We start from the raw sequence: 22,516 nt of genomic DNA, 5'->3' as shown, positions 1-22,516 counted from the left end.
TCCCTGTTCCAGCAGTATGATGTAACTAAAACAATATGTTGTTTGATTTTTTGACTAGTGCTTCCACGGGTGTTGAATGTGAATTCAAATAAAATTAATAACTTCAACATTAAAAAAAATCATAAAGAGGACAGAAATTAAAATATGGACAGCAAGACAATACTATGTATCAGTGGAATAATTTTTTTCCTTTTTAAAAAAATATTGTTCTATTGGTTCACATGCAAAATTCATATACATTGTGTTTCATACCTTCCTTCATTTACACTGTGTTTCACATGATCATTCCATACATTGTGTTATAAATGTAATCATCATTGATCTATGCCCAATCACTTATTGCCTCATCATTTTTTTGTTGTTGGGGTTTTTTTTTAAATTGTGTATTTGTTTGCATAAAAGATTCATATACATTGTGTTTCACTCTAATCTTCTTTCATATTGTGTTTCATACAATCATTTCCAGATATTATGTTTTATAATATTAATCACCATTGGACCTTACCAATCATTACCCTATTCCCACTGGATCCCTCCCATTTCCTTCACACCCTCTCTCCTCCCACCAAATTGTGCAACCCTGTGGTTTTGCTCCTATCCTTCCTGACCCCTCTTCTCCCACCCTTTTACCCCTTGGGTCGCCATATATGGTGTTTCCTCAAAAAGTTGAACATAGGCACTCCGTATGACTCAGCTATTCCACTATGAGGAATATACCCCAAAGAAATTAGAACTGAGACACAAATGGAGATCTGTACACCAGTATTCATAGCAGCATTATTCACCATCTCAAGAACATGGAAACAGCCCGAATGTCCAACTACAATTGAATGGATTGAGAAATGGTGGTACTTTCACACAATGGAATATTATGCAGCACTCAGGAGCAATGATTTAAAAAAATACTACATAACTTGGGAGAGACTGGAGAGCATTGTGCTGAATGAAATAACTCAGTCTCATAAGGACACATACTGCATACCATTATTATAAAAAATTCCTTTTTAAAGTCACTTCATTCTGTTCTTTACTCTCTTAGACATAATTAATTGCTTCCTCCAAGCTGTATCCATAGCACATATCACATTCTACCATTCACTTGGATCTGATATGAAGGTTGTTTTCTCTTCACTTTGAACTTCTTGAGGGGAATAGATGGGGTTTTTTTAGAAAAAGGTATCCTTATTAGACGACAAAAAATCTCCTGTATTATCCAACAAATAGCTATCCAGAAAAAGAAAATATTTAATCCCACAATATTTTCTAATATAAAAATATGAATGATATCACTGTAGACTGAATGTTTGTTTTCATCATCACTGGAATATTTTAAGCTCCACATGAATTTTTCTCAACAGACTACAAGGAGAAAGAACTCACCTAATTCAGGCTCTTATCTGTTGTATGGAATTGTAGCCTCCTTCAGGAAAGGAAAATACTAGCTCCCTCTTGAGTATTAGAGTTTAAAATCACTCAGAGGAAAACAAAGTATTTTTTTTTTTAATGTAAAGAAAAATACAGAAACAAAGGAGTCCAATTGAAGCCAAAAGCCATGGCAACATGAGCATGGTATGTATTTATAGCTGCTGTTATATGCTGTAGAGTAAGAACCTACTCAGAGGAGTTTCAGAGACTGTAAACTGCAGAAGAGATTGCTCATCTTTTTCCATGGAGAAGATGATGGATTTGAACTGTATGCCTTCAGGTTGGCAGAACAACTCCTTACCTCTAAGCCAGTAGAGCCCCATTTATTACAATTATCCAGGTAAAAAAATTAATCCCCAGACTAGTAATCAGGAACATTCCTGTGTATCCAAGGATCCAATGTAGACAGGGGGAAAATTAAATTAGCTGTTATCAAGTCAATTTAAACTGCTAGAGAATTCATGGGTTTTCTATAGCTGTTTTTTTTTAAAAATAGGTATTTCCATTTTCCAACGCATCTCTGGATCCTTCAATCTTTTCTTTTTTTAAAATGAAATATATATTTCATTAATATTAAATGGAAAAATATAAATATAGCTAAATTTATGTGGAGATGTAACACATCTAATGAAAATCAGTAAAACAACTATACATTAACATTATTAAAAGAATATGCTCAGGAGCTCTGGTGGCCTAGTGGCAAGAAGTTGCACTGCAATCTTGAAGGTGCATAGTTCTAATTCAGCAGATGCTCCTCTGGAGAAGGATAGGCAATCTGCTTCTGTGCCAGTCAGATCTGACTCAACAGCACAAAACAACAACAAAAACAAAATAAAATGTGTCACTAAAAAAAAAAAGGTTAAAAAGAGTATGTTTACAGAGCAAGTATTTTTTGTTTATGTATAAATATAAACAATGGTGGCTTGGATTAAAATTTTTTAGAGAAAAGGAAGTTTCATTTTTGGGAGAAGTTTAGCTCTTTTTTATATATATATAAAATTTTTATTTTATACTGGTTTACATACCAAACTCATATACATTGATCCTCCAATCTTTTGGTTACCAGCCAGGTACTATCCAATGTAGTCAGTGGCAGTATAACAACAAAAAGGTTGATGCAACACACATTATTCAAACTCTGGTCCCTAGATCAGCAGTAACTTTATCTGAGAGCTAGTTAAAAATACCAGGGGGTTCTGGTGACATGGTCCCTAGAGAATTATGCTACTAATCAAAAAGCTATACCTTTCTTGTTGTTTGAATCCACCAGCAGCTCCACAGGCAAATGATGGGAAATCTCCTGTGAAACTTACAGCCTGGAAAACCCACCAGGGTGTCAGCCAAGAATATGTTCCAACTCAAGGGCAATGACTTTTTAAGAGAGTTAACAACACAAAACTGTAAGTTCCTGCCTCCAGCCAACAGAATCGGAATGTCTACAAATGAATCAATGTTTGGCTTTGGTAACTCTTAGGTTTTCTTATATGCCCTAACATCTAATAATATGTACTCTAGAAACATGTGACTCAGTGGATTTTACCCAGGCATCAATTATCAAGACCTTTCCAGTTAACCTTTGGCCTTCTATTGCCTGCATTTTGGCTATTTAATTGCTAATTATTATGGAATGAGTGGTTGGGAGGAAAGAGAAGAAACAAATCAACCTATTTTGCTGCCCAAACAGATTTATGGTAAAGGTTTTGGCCATGTAATTAGAGTAAGATATTTAAGATTATTGATAGATTATGGTACTATATGAAACTATATTCCCTCATTTCCATGGTTAATTAGGAGTAGACTATAAAACCATTCCTCTAGAAAAACTATTTTAAACATAATGTATTGTTGTCATGTACAATAATCACTCATATCATGACTCAAGAAAATAACATTCATTCTCTGTGACTTTGAAGTATGCAGAGTAAAACCAAGTTCAACTTTCTTAGAATGTTACCAGAAACTCTTGCAACTTTTTCTTTAATTCTGTCAGTGATGAACTGTATGGTCACAAGTCAGAATAGTTATCTGGTATATTCTACTCTGGTTAATCTACAGTCTTCAAGTGGCAGTTTGAGTACATGCACACTAACTGCTCCCCAGGAATAAGATGAGCAATTTCTTCCCATGTGATTTACAGCCTCTGAAAACTTGCTGAAGGGTCAGCTATGAGTCCGTTCTGACGGCAGAGCAATGAACAACAAAACAATAAAGGAAAGAAGGAGTCTTGATGCCACTCTCCTAAAAAGTGGTGCTGCTAAACCAAAGGTGGCAACTCTCTGGTGGTTCAAATTCACCAGCACTGGTTCGAACCCATCACTGTGTGGTGAAAGGTGGGCAACTCCTTTGTGTGGGATTCACAGCCTTGGAAAATCCACTGGAAGGTTAGCTAGCAATGAGTTTGAGTGTCTGCAGAAGGAGAAAAAGATCATGAGGAGTATCTGTTTAGATTGTAAAAGGTGGTGGTGGTGGTTGTTGTTACTCATGGCATTAGAGTAGATATTTTACTCCTGGTGACTCCCTGTGGATCAGAATAGAAATGCACTGCACAAGATTTCCAATAATTGCAAGCTCTTGGAAGTAGACAAACATGTTTTCTTCCTTCTTTTGGGTTCGTTCAACTGGCCAAGCTTTTGGATAGTATTCAAGTGCTTAACTGCTTGCACCACCCAGGCTCCTCTAAAACTATATTTTTGTTTGGATCATCTGAAAAATGGATCACATTTTGTTTCAGGAAATTATGCTCTATTTAGAAAGAAGTCTGCATGCCAAAAGAACATGCTGCTCATATAAATAACGATGATGTCATTTTAACATTCTCATGAAAGCTATAAATGTTCTACCTCAAGGTAAACATTTTAATTAGCTGGAAAAGTTATTTTTCTTAACACTACTAACTCCTCGGCCCACCACCTCCTCCTCAGATCTGCTAAAATGTACCACATATAAGGAGGACAGAGTAGAAGCTCATGTAATGCATGACGGATGAAGACACCAGGCAGAGACTACAGAGGGGGATAAAATTGTCCTTGTAAGTGCGAGCACTTCTGCAGAACAATTAACTTAATTAACCAGACATCATGAATATTCATAAGGCTGTTAATGTCTCCCACATCCAAACAGATAAATGTGATGTAATGACTTCCTAGTCAAGCATATCTAAAATTCTCATGAAAACTGCACCTATACTTTGGTTCTTTGCCTGAAGTATCATCGAAATTAACAGTCCCACGGCAATATTTTATTCTCCTTAAATTAATTGGAAAGCATGAATTTATTTATGCAAACTCTATAGGAATATAAGGTTCACAATCATCAGTATGTGGTGGATTGAACCTTGTTTTACAACAGCTGGATTGCTTTTTTATTTTTATGTGTTCTCAGGCTTTTTACTCTGCTCTTCCTCCCCATATCCCCTTAATCAGAATCTCTCTGTAGTTACACTGCCCCAGTTCCCATAGCAACAAACACCATTACTAATGGCCAGCAGTTCAAATACAGCCTTCCCCAGATCGGAATCATTTGTGTCTGACCGTAATTCAGAGGCTTAGTGGAGTAATTTACTAAACATTTTCCCTCTGGGCATTTCTCTCCAGGAGGCAAATGGCTGCAAAGGCAGACTGTCTGCTTGTGTTTGGAAGCTTGGAAATGTCCCGCCTAGCTCCTATTTCCATTCTTATCAAAGCCTTGACTAGGTATGTTGTTGTCGTTATGTAGCATCATGTATAACTGACCCTCCAGCATATTTTCAGAAGCATTAAATTGTCTCTGAGAAGACTGCCCATCTTTCTCCCACAAAGCAGCGAGTGAACTGAAACTGGCTGCCTTTAAATTGAAAGCACAACTTCTTACACTAAGGCACCAGAGCTCCTTCTGACTAGGTATGTTGTTGTTGTTGTTGTTGTTGTTGTTGTTGTGTACCTTCAAGTGGGAAACAACCCATAGCTGACTGTCTGGTAGGTTTTCAGAGGCAGTTAATCAAAAGGGAGATGATTGTTCATCCTTCTCCTGTGAAGCAGCTGGTGGATTCAAAATGCATGCCTTCGGGATTGCAGCACAGCTTCTTACCATTAGACCATCAGAGTGCCTATAGAGTCCTCATATTAAATACTTCCCATACACAATTTCGCCTCTTAGTGGATAAAGCCAATAAACTGGATCGCCTGTGTAATCACTGGAGTTTGTGTACTATTCTAAACAAAAGCCTTAATAAGGCATCTCTACTAGATCTACTGTGTATATACAATGTTTTCAAAATCAGAAAGCTTTCTTTAAAAGCCTAAATATCAGTCTTTGCAGCCAATTCTGGTGACCTAGTGGTAAGAAGTTGCACTGGCAACTCAACGGCACACGGTTCAAACTGACCAGCAGCTCTATGGAACAAAGATGGACAATCTCCTCCAGTGCGACTGCCTCTGAAAAAACCCCAGAGAGTCAGCAATGAGTCGGTTGAGATGGTATGTATCAACAACACTGTTTTGGAGAAAGTGCAACTAAGGTGCTCCTTTGAGGCAAGGAAGGTGAAGCTTTGTCTCACACACTTGGGAATGTTGTTAAGAGAGGCTATCCCTTGGGAAGGGACATCATGCTTGGAAAGGTGGAGGGTCAGTAAAATAGAGGAAAACCCTCAACCAGAGGGATGGACACAGTGGCCACTGCGATAGGCTCATCGGCTCAAGTGTGTCAGAGATGATGAGGGCACAGAATAGGACAGTGTTCAGATCAATTATTCATAGGATCGCTATGAGCCTTAACTCAACAGCGGTAAAAACAGTAACAACCCCATCGTATCAAAAGACCGCCTGTAAGAGCACTCATCTTTTCACTTTCGATGCCTAACAGTTCACGAATTATCTGAGGAGAAGCAATAGTGATTCAAGCACACCTACATCACATGGAGGGAAACTTTGTAAAAGTTCCATCCTCATGGTCAGAGCAACCAAAATTACAAAACAAGGTCTAAGTGCTGGCCCCAAATCCCTCCCTCTCTATACTTCCTTTGAGTAATATCGTTGTCTCATTTTCCATACATTTTAAAATTGTGATATATCACTACCATCTTTCTCTTTTCACATTTTTGCCTTTATGGGAGGCTTTATACACTAAATACTGATTTTGATATCTTTATAGTCCAAAAACATTTTTTCTTTGCAGGTAAATAACAATATTAAATATACTGAATTATCAAAGCAATAGAATATTGATATTTTTCACCATGTGCATTATTTTTTGTTTTCATAGGAAAAAATCTACTTATATTTCAGATATAACAATGTGTCTGATGTTTTAAAAACAAAAGAAATACCAATTTAAATCACTGTTGCTTATTTATCAATGGTACACAACAATAGCTGCTTATTTAAATAACAATTTGAAATGAGCAGGGTTTGTAAGGTAATAAACTCTATTTTCCCACTCTGGTCTCTAGCTCCTCCTGCACACTTTTTATAAACATGCACCATTCTGCCAAGTGGAACCTCCTAGAATAAGCTCCCACCTATTTCCTAATACTCTCCTAAAAACTGTCAAGTCAGAACTGACTCATAGCTGACCCTCCAGTAGGTTTCCAAAGGCAGTAAATCACACAGGAGGAGACTGCCTATATTTCTCCCAAAGAGAAACTGGTGGATTTGAACCACATATCTTTGGCTTGACAATATAATTCCTCACCAGTAAGCCACCAGAGTCTGTTGACAAATACAACACAGACCCCTAACTGTAGCATCCAAGAGCCTCCAAGGCTCAGAAGTTACATTATAACCTTCCAAGGAACGGCCATTTTTCTATTCCTCAAGCGCGCCAGTGTTTTCTTGCCTTTGCTTTTATTATTGCTGCTGCCAAGAAAGTAACTCGCTCTCATGCTCCTAAAGCAAATCAAATTTATTTAGAGGCATAATTCATGCACTACACTCTCTATAAAGTCTTCTTTCTGCTAATTAATGTAACAAAGTCTATTTTACTCTCTGTTGTGTCTTATTCTAAATGTTCTAGATAACAGCAGTGAACTAAAAAAATGCTCAAATTCACTGTAACTGAATTGGAATAAGCTCAAAGCTGACCATCTATTGGGTTTCTAAGGCTTTAAATCACACACATGTCCCTACAGAGCTGCTGGTGGATTTGAACCACCAGAGAGGTGTAGTTTCTGAGTTAACAGTGCAACTCCCTATAGACTCCTTCACTAGAGCAACCCAAGAGCAGTGAATAAAAAGAGAGATGCCGGAACAAGACCTAAGCCAGCATCTCTGAATTGCCTGTATCTGGAAAGCTGGGCCTTTAACATAAGGTCACAGTCCAGTCTGACAAGCCCTGGTCCAATGTGGTAGTCACTGAAAGGGGAATATTATACACAGGCCTGTACAATGACCATAACACTGGGGAGGAACGCATTTCTCAGACCGTCAACCATATGAAACCAAGAGGGCAGCGTCTGCTCAGTGCGTGATGACCGGGGAGGCCCCAGGAAGGCCGCACACCCAGAGCGTGGAGTTGGTGTCACAGAAGTAGGAGATTCATCAGCCAGTACTCCACTCCCCATTCTAAGACTTTGGGTAGAATACTACTTTCATTTATTAGTTGTTTATGTGTTAAACTTTTCACATTCACATACACACACACACACACACACACACACCCTAATGTTATAATGAAATAAATAAGCATTGTATCTTTTTTACTGATTGTAAAAAAGAAAGTTCCATAAGACTAAGTAACTTGCCTAAAGTTTCTCCTATTTGCTACTAAAGAAGCCATAGTTTAAGCCTGGATCTTTCACAGTCTGTACTGTCAGCTGCACGTCATACTGTCTGGGTTAGGAAGTCAGAAAAGGAAAGATGGGAAGGGAAGTTCAGTATGACAATTCTGTAGTCGCTGCGGTACCTGCGGGTATTACTCCGAGAGGAAGCTGTGCCCTGACTGGGGTCAGGAGGCAGTCTGTGTCCACGCCGGCATTCTTCTGGGCTCTAAGAAGCAAAGCGTGGGCAACTTCACTGGCAGATCCATCTCCTCCAACACAGACAACTCTAGAAAACAGAAATAACAAAAGGAGGGCAATTCTCAAAGTAATTGGGAGTCACTCATGAAATCTAGGCTTCAAAATGTTTATGTTAATCTTATATATTAATGATTACTCACATGCTCAAACATTATTTTTCATGTGAGTAAATAAAAAGCCACCAGCACTACACAGGTACATTTTAATTTACAAATAGAATATCTAGGAAAGCCAGATAAACAAAATGTTTTAAAATAGGTTAACTTCTTAACTCTTGTTAAGTGCCAGCTGAAATTATTTGCCCTATTAATAAAAAAATGGGTTAATAATTTGAATACATTAACTCAGAAACAACCTGCATGCTGCTCCATTAATGTCTAAAACCATTAGTTGTTATTTTGGTTGTGTTAATATACTTTCATTTGTAATTCATCTGACAACACAAATAAAATCCTACAAATTCTCAAGTCAAAAAGACATTTAAAAAGCCACATAAAATATGGAGACTTAATTTAAATACTGTTGATAATTGTTAGCCTATGAATGTATTAATTACACACCTGAACTAATATTCATTTCCTTGACAGAATGCTGTATGACACTTTTAAAATTAGTGTTACCTTTTTATCCTAGTTAATTCTGCTAATGTTATTAAGATCTCAGGACTAGTAATAGATCTATGTTGTTGTGTGTGCTGCGAGTCAAAACTGACTCACAGTTAACCTTTGAAAGAGTTTTTAGAGGCAGTAAATTGCACAGGAGGAGACTGCCCATCCTTCTCCTGTGGAGCAGCTTGCGGATTCGAATTAGTTGCCTTTCGGATTACAGCACAGATTCTTATCACTAGGCCACCAAAGCTCCTATAAAAAGGCCTGTTTTTCATTCTTTTTGTTCAGACAGTCTTCTAGGTTGTATAGCCCTGGCATGTCCACTTGCTGTACAGAGGTAACTTGTGGTTGCTGTGGGGCTGAACACTGTGACACTTGATGTGTTAAATGTGATAACGGTTACCCATGGTGGTCAGTGTTTGGTGGCACTCCCCGGTTGATACAAGTTTGGAAGCAGGAGTGGCATCCACTTCCGTAAATAACTTGCCTTGGGAAACCCTATGAACCTGGAAAAAGGATGAAAGTCACGCATGCAAGTGTCGAGGACTTTCATTCACAGGGTCGCTTTGAGTCACCTACGACTCGACGGCACTTAACAACAACAACAAATTTTATCTTACTGAAGAATACATATTCTTTCTTTAATTTTAAGTCTTGTTTTTATCTAAAAATTGTTAGATGAGTTCCTAAGCACTCTTGTCGACAATGCCTTTGAATTATTATGTTGGAGAAGAGCACCGAATATCCCAAGGGCTGCTAAAAGAATATACACGTCTATTTTGGAGGAAGTGCAGCCAAGGTGCTCCTTAGAGGTAAGGGTGGTGAAACTATGTCTCCGGTACTTTGGGAATGTCGTCAGAAGGGGCCAAAAAAGGGATATTATGCTGGGAAAGGTCGTCCAAAAGGAACAAGACCATCAGTAGGAGGAATTGACACAGTGACAGTAGCAAGGGGCTCCAGCATATCAGAAATAGTGAGGATGCTTCCGATCTTTTGTCCATAGGGTCGTAATGAGTTGTAGTTGACTTGATGGCACCATCACTAACAATAACCCACCAACAGATGTCGAGAGCCAAGAAGAGATACTTCAGGCAAAGTTCTCACAAGAATATGAGCTTTTTCCTTACCAGAATACCTAAGATCCTTGGGATGAAGAATACTTTAGAAAGAATACCTTAAATCTTTTCTGTGTTTCTTAAAATGTATCCCTGTAGCCTCTCTTCAAAAAGCTTTAGAGACAGGAACCTTGCCAATACAGGGTATTCCATTTTTCACATTTCTACCAGTTGGAGAAATGTTCTTTTGAAATTCCTTAAGACGCTATCTTTCCATTGTTCCTTTCATATACGTCTATGTGTAATTTTAAATAACGTCACATAAAGGTATTACTTTATTATGGTTGTTATGTTAGGTAGGAGCTATATCAGCTCCTACAGGAAAAGCTCACAGAAATATATCAGCTATTTAAAGGATCTTGGAATGTAAGTAACTTTCAATAGAAGTTTAAAGTATTATAAGTCTTAAATTCAGCATTCTTTAGAGATTTAGATTTTATCAGCTTTAGTTTGCTTGGCTCCACAATCAGCACTCTTGGTACCAGCAGCCAGGAAATCAAGAGACGAATTGCATTGAGAAAGTCAGCTGTGAGGGACCTCTCAAGAGTACTGAAGAGCAGTGATGTCTGTCTGGAGACTAAGTTGTGCCTGATCCAGGCCAGAGTCTTCACAATTAATTGCTGTGTGTCAGAAATCTGGACAATGATTAGGAATGATAGAAGGAGAATAGATACCTTTGAGCTGTGGTGCTGGAGAAGAGTATTGAACATACCATGGACTGCTAGGAGAACAACAAACAAGTTAGTCTAGATAGGGTGAAATCAGGCTCCTACTTGGAGGTAATGATTCTGAAGCTTTGTCTGACATACTTTGGGAACGTTGCAAGGAGTGGCCAGGAGAGGGACATCATGCTTGGAAGCGTGGAGGCACAGCACAAGAGAGAAAGACTCTCAATGAGATGGCTTGATTGTGACTGGGGTAATGGGGGTACATGTGTCAGAGACAATAAAGTTGACACAGGATAGAGCAGGGTTCAGAGCCATTGTACATAGGGTCACTATGAGTCACAAGTAACTTGACAGCACAGAACAACAACAATTCATATAATGGTTAAGTCAAAACAGTTAGGGTTAAAAAAAAACACTGGTAAAAACAAGGATTTTCACCACTGGGCAGATTGGCAGCATTAAGATAGATCGTGACGAGATTAAATTTTTAATAGTTTTAGTTTGTTTGGTTTCACAATCAACACTCTTGGTACCAGAAGCCAGGAAATCCAGAGATGAACTGTATTGAGAAAGTCGGCTGTCAGGGACCTTTACAGAGTACTGACAATTCTGGAGACTAAGGACAAACAGGTTAGTCCTAGAGAGGGTGAAGCCAGGCTACTCCTTGGAGGCAAGGATTCTAAGGCTTCATCTGACATACTTTGGGCATGTTGTGGTCCTTAGAAAGGGACATTATGCTTTGAAGAGAAAAGTGAAAGAGAAAGAGAGGGAGACCATCAATGAGATGGATTGATACAGTGACTAGGGTAATGAGGATGGGTGTGTCAGAGACAGTAAAGTTGGCACAGGATAGAACAGGTTTCAGGGCTGTTGTACATAGCGTTGCTGAATCAGAAAGGACTTAACAGCACATAACAACAACAACAAAATCTAATATATTTAAGCCTCAAAGTGCAAAATAGCAATACATTGATAGATGAAACAAAATTCTCAGTATTGCGCTCACAAAAAAAGCAAACATCCTTTGGTGTTGCAGAATGTTGGGGAGAAAGGGAGGGCCTCTGGCCAGGACAGATCGCCTAAGCTCCGGATAAGTGCAAGCCTCCCAACGGCCTTTAATACGGGTAGAGAAAGCTCCCCTGTGTTTGGCTGTACCGCCTTTAGAAAGCTCGCCACCTGGGAAGACGGCTGCTGCATCTGTTAAGCTGGAAGTGGTCTGCATGAGGCCGAGGTTCTCCTGACCAATCCACATGTCCCACGTCTGTAAGCTCACCCTATCCTGTCTTCCTGTTTACATGCTTGTATATAAGTGCACTGCAGAACCCAGGAAAACTGAGCTGGAGTGACTCTCTGATCCTCTCCCGGAGTGGTGTATATCTATTATGCTTACCCCCACCAAGGTGTTGCTGTTAAGCTGCCTGCAAGCAGACAACGACACTTTGGTAAAGGGGAAATATTTTTCTATTGCACAAGAGGGAGCTCTGGTGACCTAGTGGGTAAGAAGTTGCTCTGACAACCCAAAGGTAGGTGGTTTGAATTCACCAACTGCTCTAAAGGGAAAAGATGAGCAAACTTCTCTAGCGTGATTTACAATCTCTGAAAAACCACTGGAAGGTCAGCTATGAGTCAGTTCTGACTCCACAGCACATAACAACACAACTGTGCTTGAGTAATATTCTTTAGTGTATAAACTGCTTAATAATTGCCAGACAGCTATTAGTTTTATTACCAACAGAATATAATTAGGAAAACTACATCTAGTAGAACACTTCATAAGGCTGCAGGGCAATGCCAAGCAAATATCTGTGGTATCCATTAATATTTTTAATATAATCATTTTGAAGCCAGCACTCATTTGTAATGCAGTCAGCCTCATACACTCACAGGCTGGTTGGGGTTAGGGAGTGTATTAAGGTTGATAGCTCCAGGACATGCTTTCCCCTGATTACTTTTCTTAGTATGAGAGAGCACAACAGTGCCCTAAATATAACCTATTCATCCTGTGTCTGCCTCTAAGTAGAGAGCTCTGAGGTAATCTCTATATCACACTTCTCGTCCTTACTATTTACATAATTTTTTCCATCTAGATTTACTACTTTCCATTAAATTCTCCCTCCCTCTAGGACCATATTTTATCTATCTATTTTGTTCAACAATTCCTATTTTTTTTTTCATAAAATAATTAAGAATATCTTGAAAACAATTCCGATGTTATTCCCTGTTGCTTGTATTACAGCTCATTTGGAAGGTTAAAACCTTTCATACCTATATTCTAGAATAGATTTGTGTATACCACCCCCTCACTGACCCCAAGTTATTTGCACAATGACGTTCCATTATATTCATCTATGTCTCTTACACATATATTTGGCGAAAAGGATGTTTAGCATTTGTGCTCTACTTCAAAACAGGCCTTGATCAGAAAAATGTGGTATATAAGGGTCTAAACTATTCAATGAGTTTCTAGTTATCTCTTTATTGTTACTTAAGTACCTTGTCAACTTCTGTCATTAATTCACTGGACTGTAATTCCCTATAAATAGGATCACTCTCATATGACTGACTCTGTAACAAGTACTTTGTCCTTTGCTGGCATGCTGTTATAGGCCTAATAAATATTTGATTATGTGATTGGTTTAAAATAAAAACAACAAACCAACAACAAAAAAACCCACCTTTCCTGTGTCTGAAAGGCCCAAATGCCCTTTCTAATTTCTTGTGGCTTAGTGTTAAGGAGTTGTACTGCCAACCAAAAGGCATGCAGTTCGAATCAGCCAGCTTCTCTGTAGGAGAAAAAAGGGCAATCTCCTCCCATGTGATTTACTGACACTGAAAATCCACTGGAGGGTCAGTTATGAGTCAGTTCTGAGTCAATGCCACATAACAACAAACAATCGATAGTGGAGTTCCGCACCCCCATCACTAAAGGATATAAATAATTGCAATACTTGCCACATTCAAATATCTATTATTGAAAAAAAAAATCTTCCCTGAGGTATTTTTTTTAGTACTTTAAAAAAATTTCACCTAATTTTTTAAAAGAACTATTAAAGTGTATGTAACTTGCTTTGTTTCTGCTATTTATACAACAGTTAGAAACCCCTAAGGAGTCCAAAGGGCACAATAGTTAGAAATCCCTCCATGGCTAAAAAAAAAAAAAGTTGGCAGTTCAAATCTACCAACTACTTTGTGGAGGTAAGATGAGGCAGTCTCTTTCCATAAGGATTTACAACCTTGGAAGCCCAAATCTTATCAACTCAAGTGTGTCAGAGATGATAAGGATTGCACAGGATAGCACAGAGATCAGGGATAGGTAGGTAGGTAGATAGGTTGTTGTAAGTGTTGTGAGTCATAGAGGACTCATGTTGTTGTTGTTAGGTGTGGTAGAGTCTTAGACGACTCATAGCGACCCAGTGAAGGAAAGGCTTGAGCACTGTTCATAGAGTTTCTGGAGACAAGGCTTTTCAGAAGCGGATGCCACTCCTGCTTCTAAGCTTGTTTTGATTGGGCAGCTCCACCAGACAATGTCCACCACGGGTAACCATTATAGCATTTGACACATCAATGTCAAAATGTTTAGCATCACAGCAACCGTGAGTTACCTCTGTACAGCAAATGGACAGACCAGTGCTATACCCCTTAGAAGAATGTTTGACCAAAAAATGATTAAAACCAGGCCTGAGGGCCACAGATTAAAAATCACTCACCTTTGGCTTGGTAGCATGAAAATTATGTAAGTGTTCAAATCTTTCATTTATAGGGTTGCTATGAGTTGTCTACGACTCGACAACACTTAACACAACAACAGAGCTTTGTTGGTCTAGTGGGTAGAAAGTCACGCTACAAATCATGAGGCTGGTGAAGGATAGGACAGAGTTCAGTTCTGTGGTTCACAGGGTCACTGTGGCTCATACTCAACTCAATGACACCTAACAACATGAATTAATTAGTGAAAGTGTAATCATTAATATTATAAATACTTAAAATTCTTGACCCCAACACATAGCTAATGACTTAAAAATATTTAAAGGCATAAACTATATGACATTTAGAGATAATATAACCTACCCATCAAATCCTTCAAGTTCACATTCTTTAAGCAGTGACAGAGCATGGCCTTCATATTCTGTTACTAATGGGAGAGAAAAAGCATAAAAGTGAAAGTTTGAAACAATGATGTATACTTTTTTACTTGGTTTGGCAAAATAATACGATAAACATATGGTAAGTCATAAAACAACATTTATTCCTGAATACTTATATTTAATCATGGAAAGAGAATTAAGTGTTAGCTGCCTGAAGTGTATTATAGCTTTATGTAAAAGAGGGTCATATATTTGCTCCAACTACATCATTCACTTGGGAATATTCCACTACATAGCCATTAGGTAATTTATCTTGGTGCCTGTCTGTTTCCTGTTCTCTAAACATGACACATTTTCTTTAAATCAGAATCTGAGGAGCAGCAGTATTTTGAAAATAAGGCATATTAGCTGGCATCAAACAGTCAATGGTAAATTGCTTTGGCAACCTTAAACAAGTAAATTAGTTGAAAGGTTAGTGTAAGATTTACATGCTTGAAAAATGTGTATCTGGAACTGTAAGACTTAAAAGAGGAGGAGTTGGATGTGAAAATACGAAGTGAAGCCAACACCAAGACAATAGATCCAAGCCCAAGGAGGAAGGTGGCACACAGGGCACTCGAGCCCAGATCCTTGGAGGGAATGAATCTGTCACTCTGTATCGCTGTCTCCACAGTCACTGATGCCCAATGCAGTGTTATAAATGCCAGTGAGGACAGGATAAACTGGCACACTGCAGATGGTACCAAGCATCGCAACCACACTTAGCGTTTTCTAGGGTGTCTCTGCCAGAAGAGACAGCCCAGCTGTATCCACCCATCAAAGATTTCTCCTGACTGACGTGACACTGCAGATGGATTTTTTGTGTAAGAATGTGCTCCATTATAGGCAAGATTGCATTAATCTTTCATGCCTGTCTGTCTCTGGTGCCAGCATGGTTCAAGCTTCTCCTGCAATGTTTTTAGAAATTGTTTAAAATTATTAGTCTTGGTGTCTAAAAGAATCATTCTGTATCCAGCAGTGTTACATTATAATTCTTCAACAGCTCATTCAAAGGCTGGTAATGATCACATGAATAAAACCTAGATTCTAGAAGTTAGAATCAAATCAGACTCTGTAATAAAAACAAATGTAAAATATTAATATTAATAAAGTCTGGAGGTTAACATAAAAGATTGTGAGCTGATCATTTAACAATCTCAGCAAGTAATTGTAACCTTAAAATGAAAAATAAACTATCTTACATACCTCCACTAATAGTAAAGACATTATGAAGAATGTATGCTGAGACTCAAGCTAAGTAAGTCTTGCTTCTATACCGAATTAAAACTTGCTATGGCTTTTCAAATACAAATATAAAACGAACTTAAAATATTATGCATGAAAGCTACTTATGTTTAGGAAAATACATGACTCTCATTTATTATTTCCCTTGACACTTTAGGTGGAATTTGAATATATACTAATTAAAACTGTCCAAGAACAGAAATTTTAAAAGAACATTGTAAAATTTAAATTGAACTCCTGGTATCAGAGAAATTTAAAAAAATATCATAAAAGAAACCTAACCATTTACCTCTATAAAAATGCACTCAAATAGAAGTTGAATAAGTCAGTCACAGAACAACAAATATAAGGTTAGGTAATATTTATACACAGCTAAAGTCATTTTTTGATGATTACAAAGGATGAGAAAGAAGAGAGAAAGGAGTAAAAATTAGTAAGTCAATAAAAGGCACGTGAAAGGAAAAGCAATAATATCCTATATGAAGATGATAAGAAAAACATCCCTAAATATAGGGAAGACAGAGAAAAGTACAAATGGACTGATGGAAATCAGAATGATATTGTGGGTATTGAAATTAATGTTACTGAACAAACTGTGAAAGAACTGTGAAAGTTAAATGTAAATTGCTTTGTAAGCCTTCACTCAAATTATAATAAAAAAATAAAATAAATATTAAAAATGTATTGTCGAGGGCCAGAGAGTCAGAACCATTCCATAAGTGACCCTCCAGTAGGTTTTTAGAGACAGTAAATCACACAGGAGGAGATCTCCCATCTTTCTCCTGCAGAGCAATTGATGAATTCAAATTGTTGCCTATTTAGGCTGGCAGCACAATCAATTCCTTACCACTAAACACCAGAGCTAAAAATGTACTGTTGTTGCTGTGTACAGTAGAGTCAGAACTAACTCATAGCTGACTCTCTGGCAAATTTTCAAAGACAGTTAATTGCATCGGATGAGACTGCCTATCTTTCTCCCATGGAGCTGCTGGAGGATTTGAATGGTGTGCCTTCAGAATTGCAGGACAGCTCCTTGCCACTAGGTCACCAGCCCTCTAAAACAGCATAATGAAAAATGAATAAAGCCCTTGGCTTCAGGGAGAGGAACAGAAAGCAGACATGAATAAAAAACTGAGTATGTAATATACAGGAATAATAATAAGTGCTTGTAGAGAGAAACAATTTAGAGCAAAAATACAGTGTTTTAGACCATACAGTGGTGGTGGCTGTGGATGCCACCAAGTTGAGTACAACTCATAGCAACTCTATGAACAACAGATCTGAATGAACTCTATCCTATCCAGTGCCATCCTCATAATTTCTAACATACTTTACCCCACTGTGTCAATCCATCATCTGGTTGAGGGTCTTCCTCTCTTTTACTGATCATCCACCTTTCCAAGAATGATAGCCCTTTCCAAAAACCAGCCTCTCGTAGTAACATGCCCAAAGTATGTGAGATGAAGCTTCGTCATCTTTGCCTCCAAAGAGCACTCTGGCTGTACCTTCTCCAAGACATATCTGTCTGGTTTGTTTTTGTGGTGTTTTTTTTGTTTTGTTTTGGGTGGGGTTTTTTTTAGTCTGTAGGATATTCATACTCTTTTCAAATACAAATGCTCAAAGGCATCAATTCTTCTGTTATCCTTACTCACTGTCCAGCTTCCAGATGAAAAGCAAATGACTGAAAAGACCATGAAATAAATCAAGTACATCATCATCTTCAAACTGACATCATTGCTACTCAGCAATTCGGAAAGGTCTCTGACATTTCAATGTAATATGTCTCCTCATCTCTTTATTACTTGTACCAAGCACGTTGACTATGGATTTAAGTAACATGTAATCACTGGCAATTTCAGTCTTGTTTCCAATTTTTCTCATAATATAGAGTAGATTCACAATTAAATCAAGCTTGGAAGCAGGAGTGGCATCCACTTCCGAAATGGTTTGCATCTGGAAACTTTATGAACAGTGCTCAGGTCTTTCGTTCATAGGATCGCTATGAGTTGTCTATGACTCAACAGCACTTAACAACAACAACAACACTGGTTTGCTTACAAAGTTTACACACACACACACACACACACACACTGTCACCCCAGATCTCTCCCATTTCCTGTAACCACCTCTCCCTCTACCCATCAATTTGTGCAATCCTCTGATAACCCCCTTCCCATCCTCACCCCTCTGCTTTCACCCTCCCTCCCTTGGATCCTCATACCCATTTCACCAGTTATCTTTCTATTTGTACAATAATGGTCTTATATAGTATTTGTCCTTACGGGACTGAATAACTTTACTTAGCATAATGCATGCCAGTCCCTCCCAAGTTAGGTAGTAATTTTTGAAATCATTGCTCCTGCCTGCTGAGTAGTATTCCATCATGTGAATGTACCACAATTTCTCAATCCATTCAAATGTGGCTGGACTTTTGGGTTATTTCATGTTTTTGCTATGATGAATACTACTGCTCTGAACACTGGTGTGTAAATCTAGATTTGTGTCTCATTTCCAATTTTCTCAGGGTATATTCCAAGCAGTGGAATAGCTGGGTCATATGGAATTTTTATGTTTAGCTTTTTTAGGAAATGTCCAACTACCTTCCAGAATGGTTGTACCATTTTATAATCTCACCAACAGTGTATAAGAGTTTCTATCTCCACATCCTCTCCAACATTTATTAATTGCTCTTCTGTTAAACTTTTCTGCTGCTACTGGGGTGAGGCGGTAGCTCATTGTTGCTTTGATTTCCATCTCTTGTTGTTGTTGTTATGTGCCGTCAAGTCTCTTGCGACTCATAGCAACCCTATGTACAACAGCCCTAAACTCTGCTCTGTCCTGTGCCAATCGCACCGTCTCCAATACACCCATCCCGATTACTCCAGTCACTGAATCAATCCACATCATAGAGGGCTTTCCCCTCCTACGCTGTCCCACCACCCTACCAAGCATGATGTCCCTCTCTGAGCATTTTTTTTGTCCTATTTGTCTGTTGGCCATCCAAATGTCTTCCTCTGTGAAAAGTCTTTCCATGTCTTTTGCCCATTTTGTGATTGGGTCATCAGTCTTTTTCTTATGGAGGACCTGTAGGATTCTATAAACTTTTGTTCTTAGACCCCTGTCTGAGGTGGTAATACCAGATGTTTTTCCCAGTCAGTGGGTTTTCTTTTAACTATGTTGGAAAATGTCTTTGATGCATACAGAGACTTAATATTTAGAAGGTCCCATTCATCAGTTTTATCCTCTCCTGGATGTGTATGTATAAAACTTTTTAATGACTCTCTACTGACCCCAAAAAGCCAGTAATAAATCCCTAACCCAGATCTCAGTGTCAAAGAGACAGGATTGGTCTTGTGCATCTACAGTTACATAAGAAATTTTTGTTAAAATCAGGCAACTTTAGAAGGAGCAATGCCTCAGGCTCCTGCCATTTTCTTAGACTAATTTTTATCAAATTGCCTTATTTTTACCAAGGAGGAACAGGAATGACAAGAGGCATTTCAAGGGGTGGAAATGAAAGAATGTTAAGGAGAACCCTGAAGAGCCAAAGGGAATCAATGAAAATGGATTTGGTAAAATTGTCCAAGTTAGAAGCATGATTTTAGAAGAAGAAAAGAAAAGGACAATAAACCACACTGTCTTGACACTTCTGCTATACAAGAGTTAGAAACTACTTGGTTACTGAGAACTCTCCTGGGCCCTGAAATCTTGACTGCACTCAGGTAAGCTTTTTTTGTCCATGATAATAAAATATGTAGCAGCTCTGTTACTAAAGGAGTGATTGAGGAAGATGTGCTGGTATAGAACAGGAAAGGATTAAAGGAAGATAGGTATGTTTCAAGTATCTTAGAGATTCTTCATATTGTAATGATAAATATAGGAGCTCTGGTGGCCTGGTGGTAAGGAGCTGTGCTGCAACTCAGAGGACTGCAGTTCAAATCTACCAGTTGTTCCACAGGGAAACGATGGACAATCTCCTCTGAAACACCACTGGAGGGTCAGCTGTGGTTCAGTTCTGATTCGATGGCACAGAACAACATAGGTAACAAACAGTCATCATTTCTACACTCTTCCTATGTATGTTCATCATGTTTCTAAACCATCACTGATAACCATTACCAATTTTTTCTATTCTTCCTAACAGAAGTTGAGTGTTTCCCAAGCCTTGGGGCTTTTATATACAAGATGGACCACACTGGTTTTAAATTGCCACTAAAACTATCCCTAATTCCGTCATTGTTGTTAGACACTGCAGAACTGATTGTCACTTCCAGCCACCTACTGAAACTCTGCCCAGGCCTGCATCACCCTCACAATCATGACTTCTGAGCTCACCGTTGCAGCCACCAAGTCCTTGCTTTAAAGGTCACCTTCTTTCTCACTCACTCTCTATGTTACCAATATGATGTAGAGTTTTCTAATCTGCACAGTGGTGCAGTGTTCCTAAAACCAAAGTAAGAATATCTAACAGTATTATCTATTACCAACAAACATTGCTTCTCATGTAGGTGCCCAAGCGAAGTCCTGGGTGCTCGCCCACATAGAATGTCCCACAGCTGTGCTGTACCATGTAAGAGGAAACAGTTACATGTTCCTTACAGTCCTTCACAGTCTGATTTCTCTATTGCTTTATGCCTCATCTTATTGTCCCACAAAGAATTCTATGAATATATAATCTCTTCTCTCAAAAATTTTATCACATATTTTAAGTCTTTTTTATTCTGGAAGCAAAATAATAAAATAGTACCATATGCTAGCCTAGGTTTACCACTCCTGCCCTTTTTTGCTTTGTCTACCAATAAGCTATTTGGAAAAACTAACTCAGTTATTTCTAAATTCTTCCAAAGAACTGCACCATATGGAGGTCTGGTAGCATAATCTGTGGGAATCTAGGCTGCCCAAGGCCTCTCGGGTGGTTCGAATCCACCAACCACCTTGTGGGAGAAAAATAGGCAATCTCCTCCCACATGATTCACAGCCTTAAAGAAACCCATTGGAGGGTCAGATCCTACTCAATGGCAATGAGTTTGAGTTTTTTACATAATATATAATTTCAAATATTTCCACTTATTTAAACCATAAAACCACACCAGCAGGAGTACTTCTAATGTATTTATATATTTAATAAGGGTTTGGGGTTTTTTTCACACTTTGGAGGCAAGGACTTTGAAGCTCTGCCTCCTCACATACTTTGGGCATGTGGCCAGGAGGGACCAGCCCTTGGAGAAGGACATCATGCTTGGAAGGGTGGTGAGACAGTGCCACACAGAAAGACCTGGGTGAGATGGATTGACAGAGTAACTGGGGCAATGAGAGTAGGTGTGCTGGAGTCAGTAAGACTGGCTCAGGATAGAGCAGGCTTCAGAGCTGTTGTACATAGGGTTACTATGAGTCACGAACATCTCGCTGGCACATAATAACAACAACATATACATACATATAATTGTTTTTGTAGTTACATATTTGTTAAAGTTGTTGTTGTTGTTGTGCACTGTCAGGGCTGAATCACCTCATAACTAATCCTCCAGTGGACATGTCAAGGATGTAAATAAAACATGAGGAAATTGTCCTCATTCACTAGGCAACAGAGAGCTTCCCTAGTCGGGCACTTTACAGACTGAAAAAAAAGGAAAGAATGCAATATTATAATTTGGCCTGTAGGAGGAGTCTTAGGCAGCTAATAATTAGCCATTCTGCACAAATGCACAGTAAATCTTAAATATGCTTTATGTAATATTTTATTTTATGTTAAGCTAAACAGTGCATTCACTAATATTTCTAAATCTTTATGGGAGTACTAGTTTTTCTCTACAATTATATTAAGAAGAAAAACATGTTCCATCATTTCTTCTATATTAGTTGAGTTCTCATGCATCCTCCTTTTTCATTTCCATCATTTCTTCTATATTAGTTGAGTTCTCATGCATCCTCCTTTTTCATTTCTTACCTTCCTTGAGCTACCAGAGTCGTCATTTTAAAGACGATATTGTAAAGGTATGATTTAAAAAATTAGATCACTTGTGAGTCTCCATATGAGGAGTATAGTACAAAAAGCTGTCATAGGCAACCTGGATTTCCTTGCCTGTACATTATTGGACACTCCAAAGGAGCATTATGCCCTTTCTTTGCCCTCACACAGTCAGATTCAGTTAAGTGTTCACAGTCTTCAAGGGAAGGAGGTCCCATTCTCAGACTCCAGGAAGGAAGCTGTTGGCTAAGGCAGGGATTGCTCCAAGAAGGATGCAGGTAGTTTAATGGCACGGCACGGTCAAAACGAGAGGAAGGCATCTCCACCCACATTTACATCAAAACATGCTGGTCTTGGTGGCTGCACAATTCA

At 38.5% G+C, this 22,516-nt stretch overlaps 1 protein-coding gene across 1 annotated transcript in view; it reads right to left on the bottom strand.

Annotated features, from left to right (window-relative positions):
* The window catches only part of CERKL (ceramide kinase-like), a 166,531-nt gene that overhangs the window by 35,878 nt on the left and 108,137 nt on the right, over positions 1-22,516 (bottom strand). The window contains exons 4-5 of the mRNA XM_006878950.1: positions 14,876-14,939; positions 8,302-8,444 (exon numbers count right to left, since the gene is read on the bottom strand). Coding sequence (XP_006879012.1) covers positions 8,302-8,444; positions 14,876-14,939 — 207 coding nt within the window. The remainder of the gene's footprint in view (positions 1-8,301; positions 8,445-14,875; positions 14,940-22,516) is intronic.

The sequence above is a fragment of the Elephantulus edwardii genome, unplaced genomic scaffold, assembly GCF_000299155.1.
Source record: "Elephantulus edwardii isolate Elephantulus edwardi_28Jun2011 unplaced genomic scaffold, EleEdw1.0 scaffold00001, whole genome shotgun sequence".
NCBI classification, from domain to species: Eukaryota; Metazoa; Chordata; class Mammalia; order Macroscelidea; family Macroscelididae; genus Elephantulus; species Elephantulus edwardii.
Note: the sequence above shows the minus strand (reverse complement) of the source record. Positions and strands in the feature narration are given on the sequence as shown.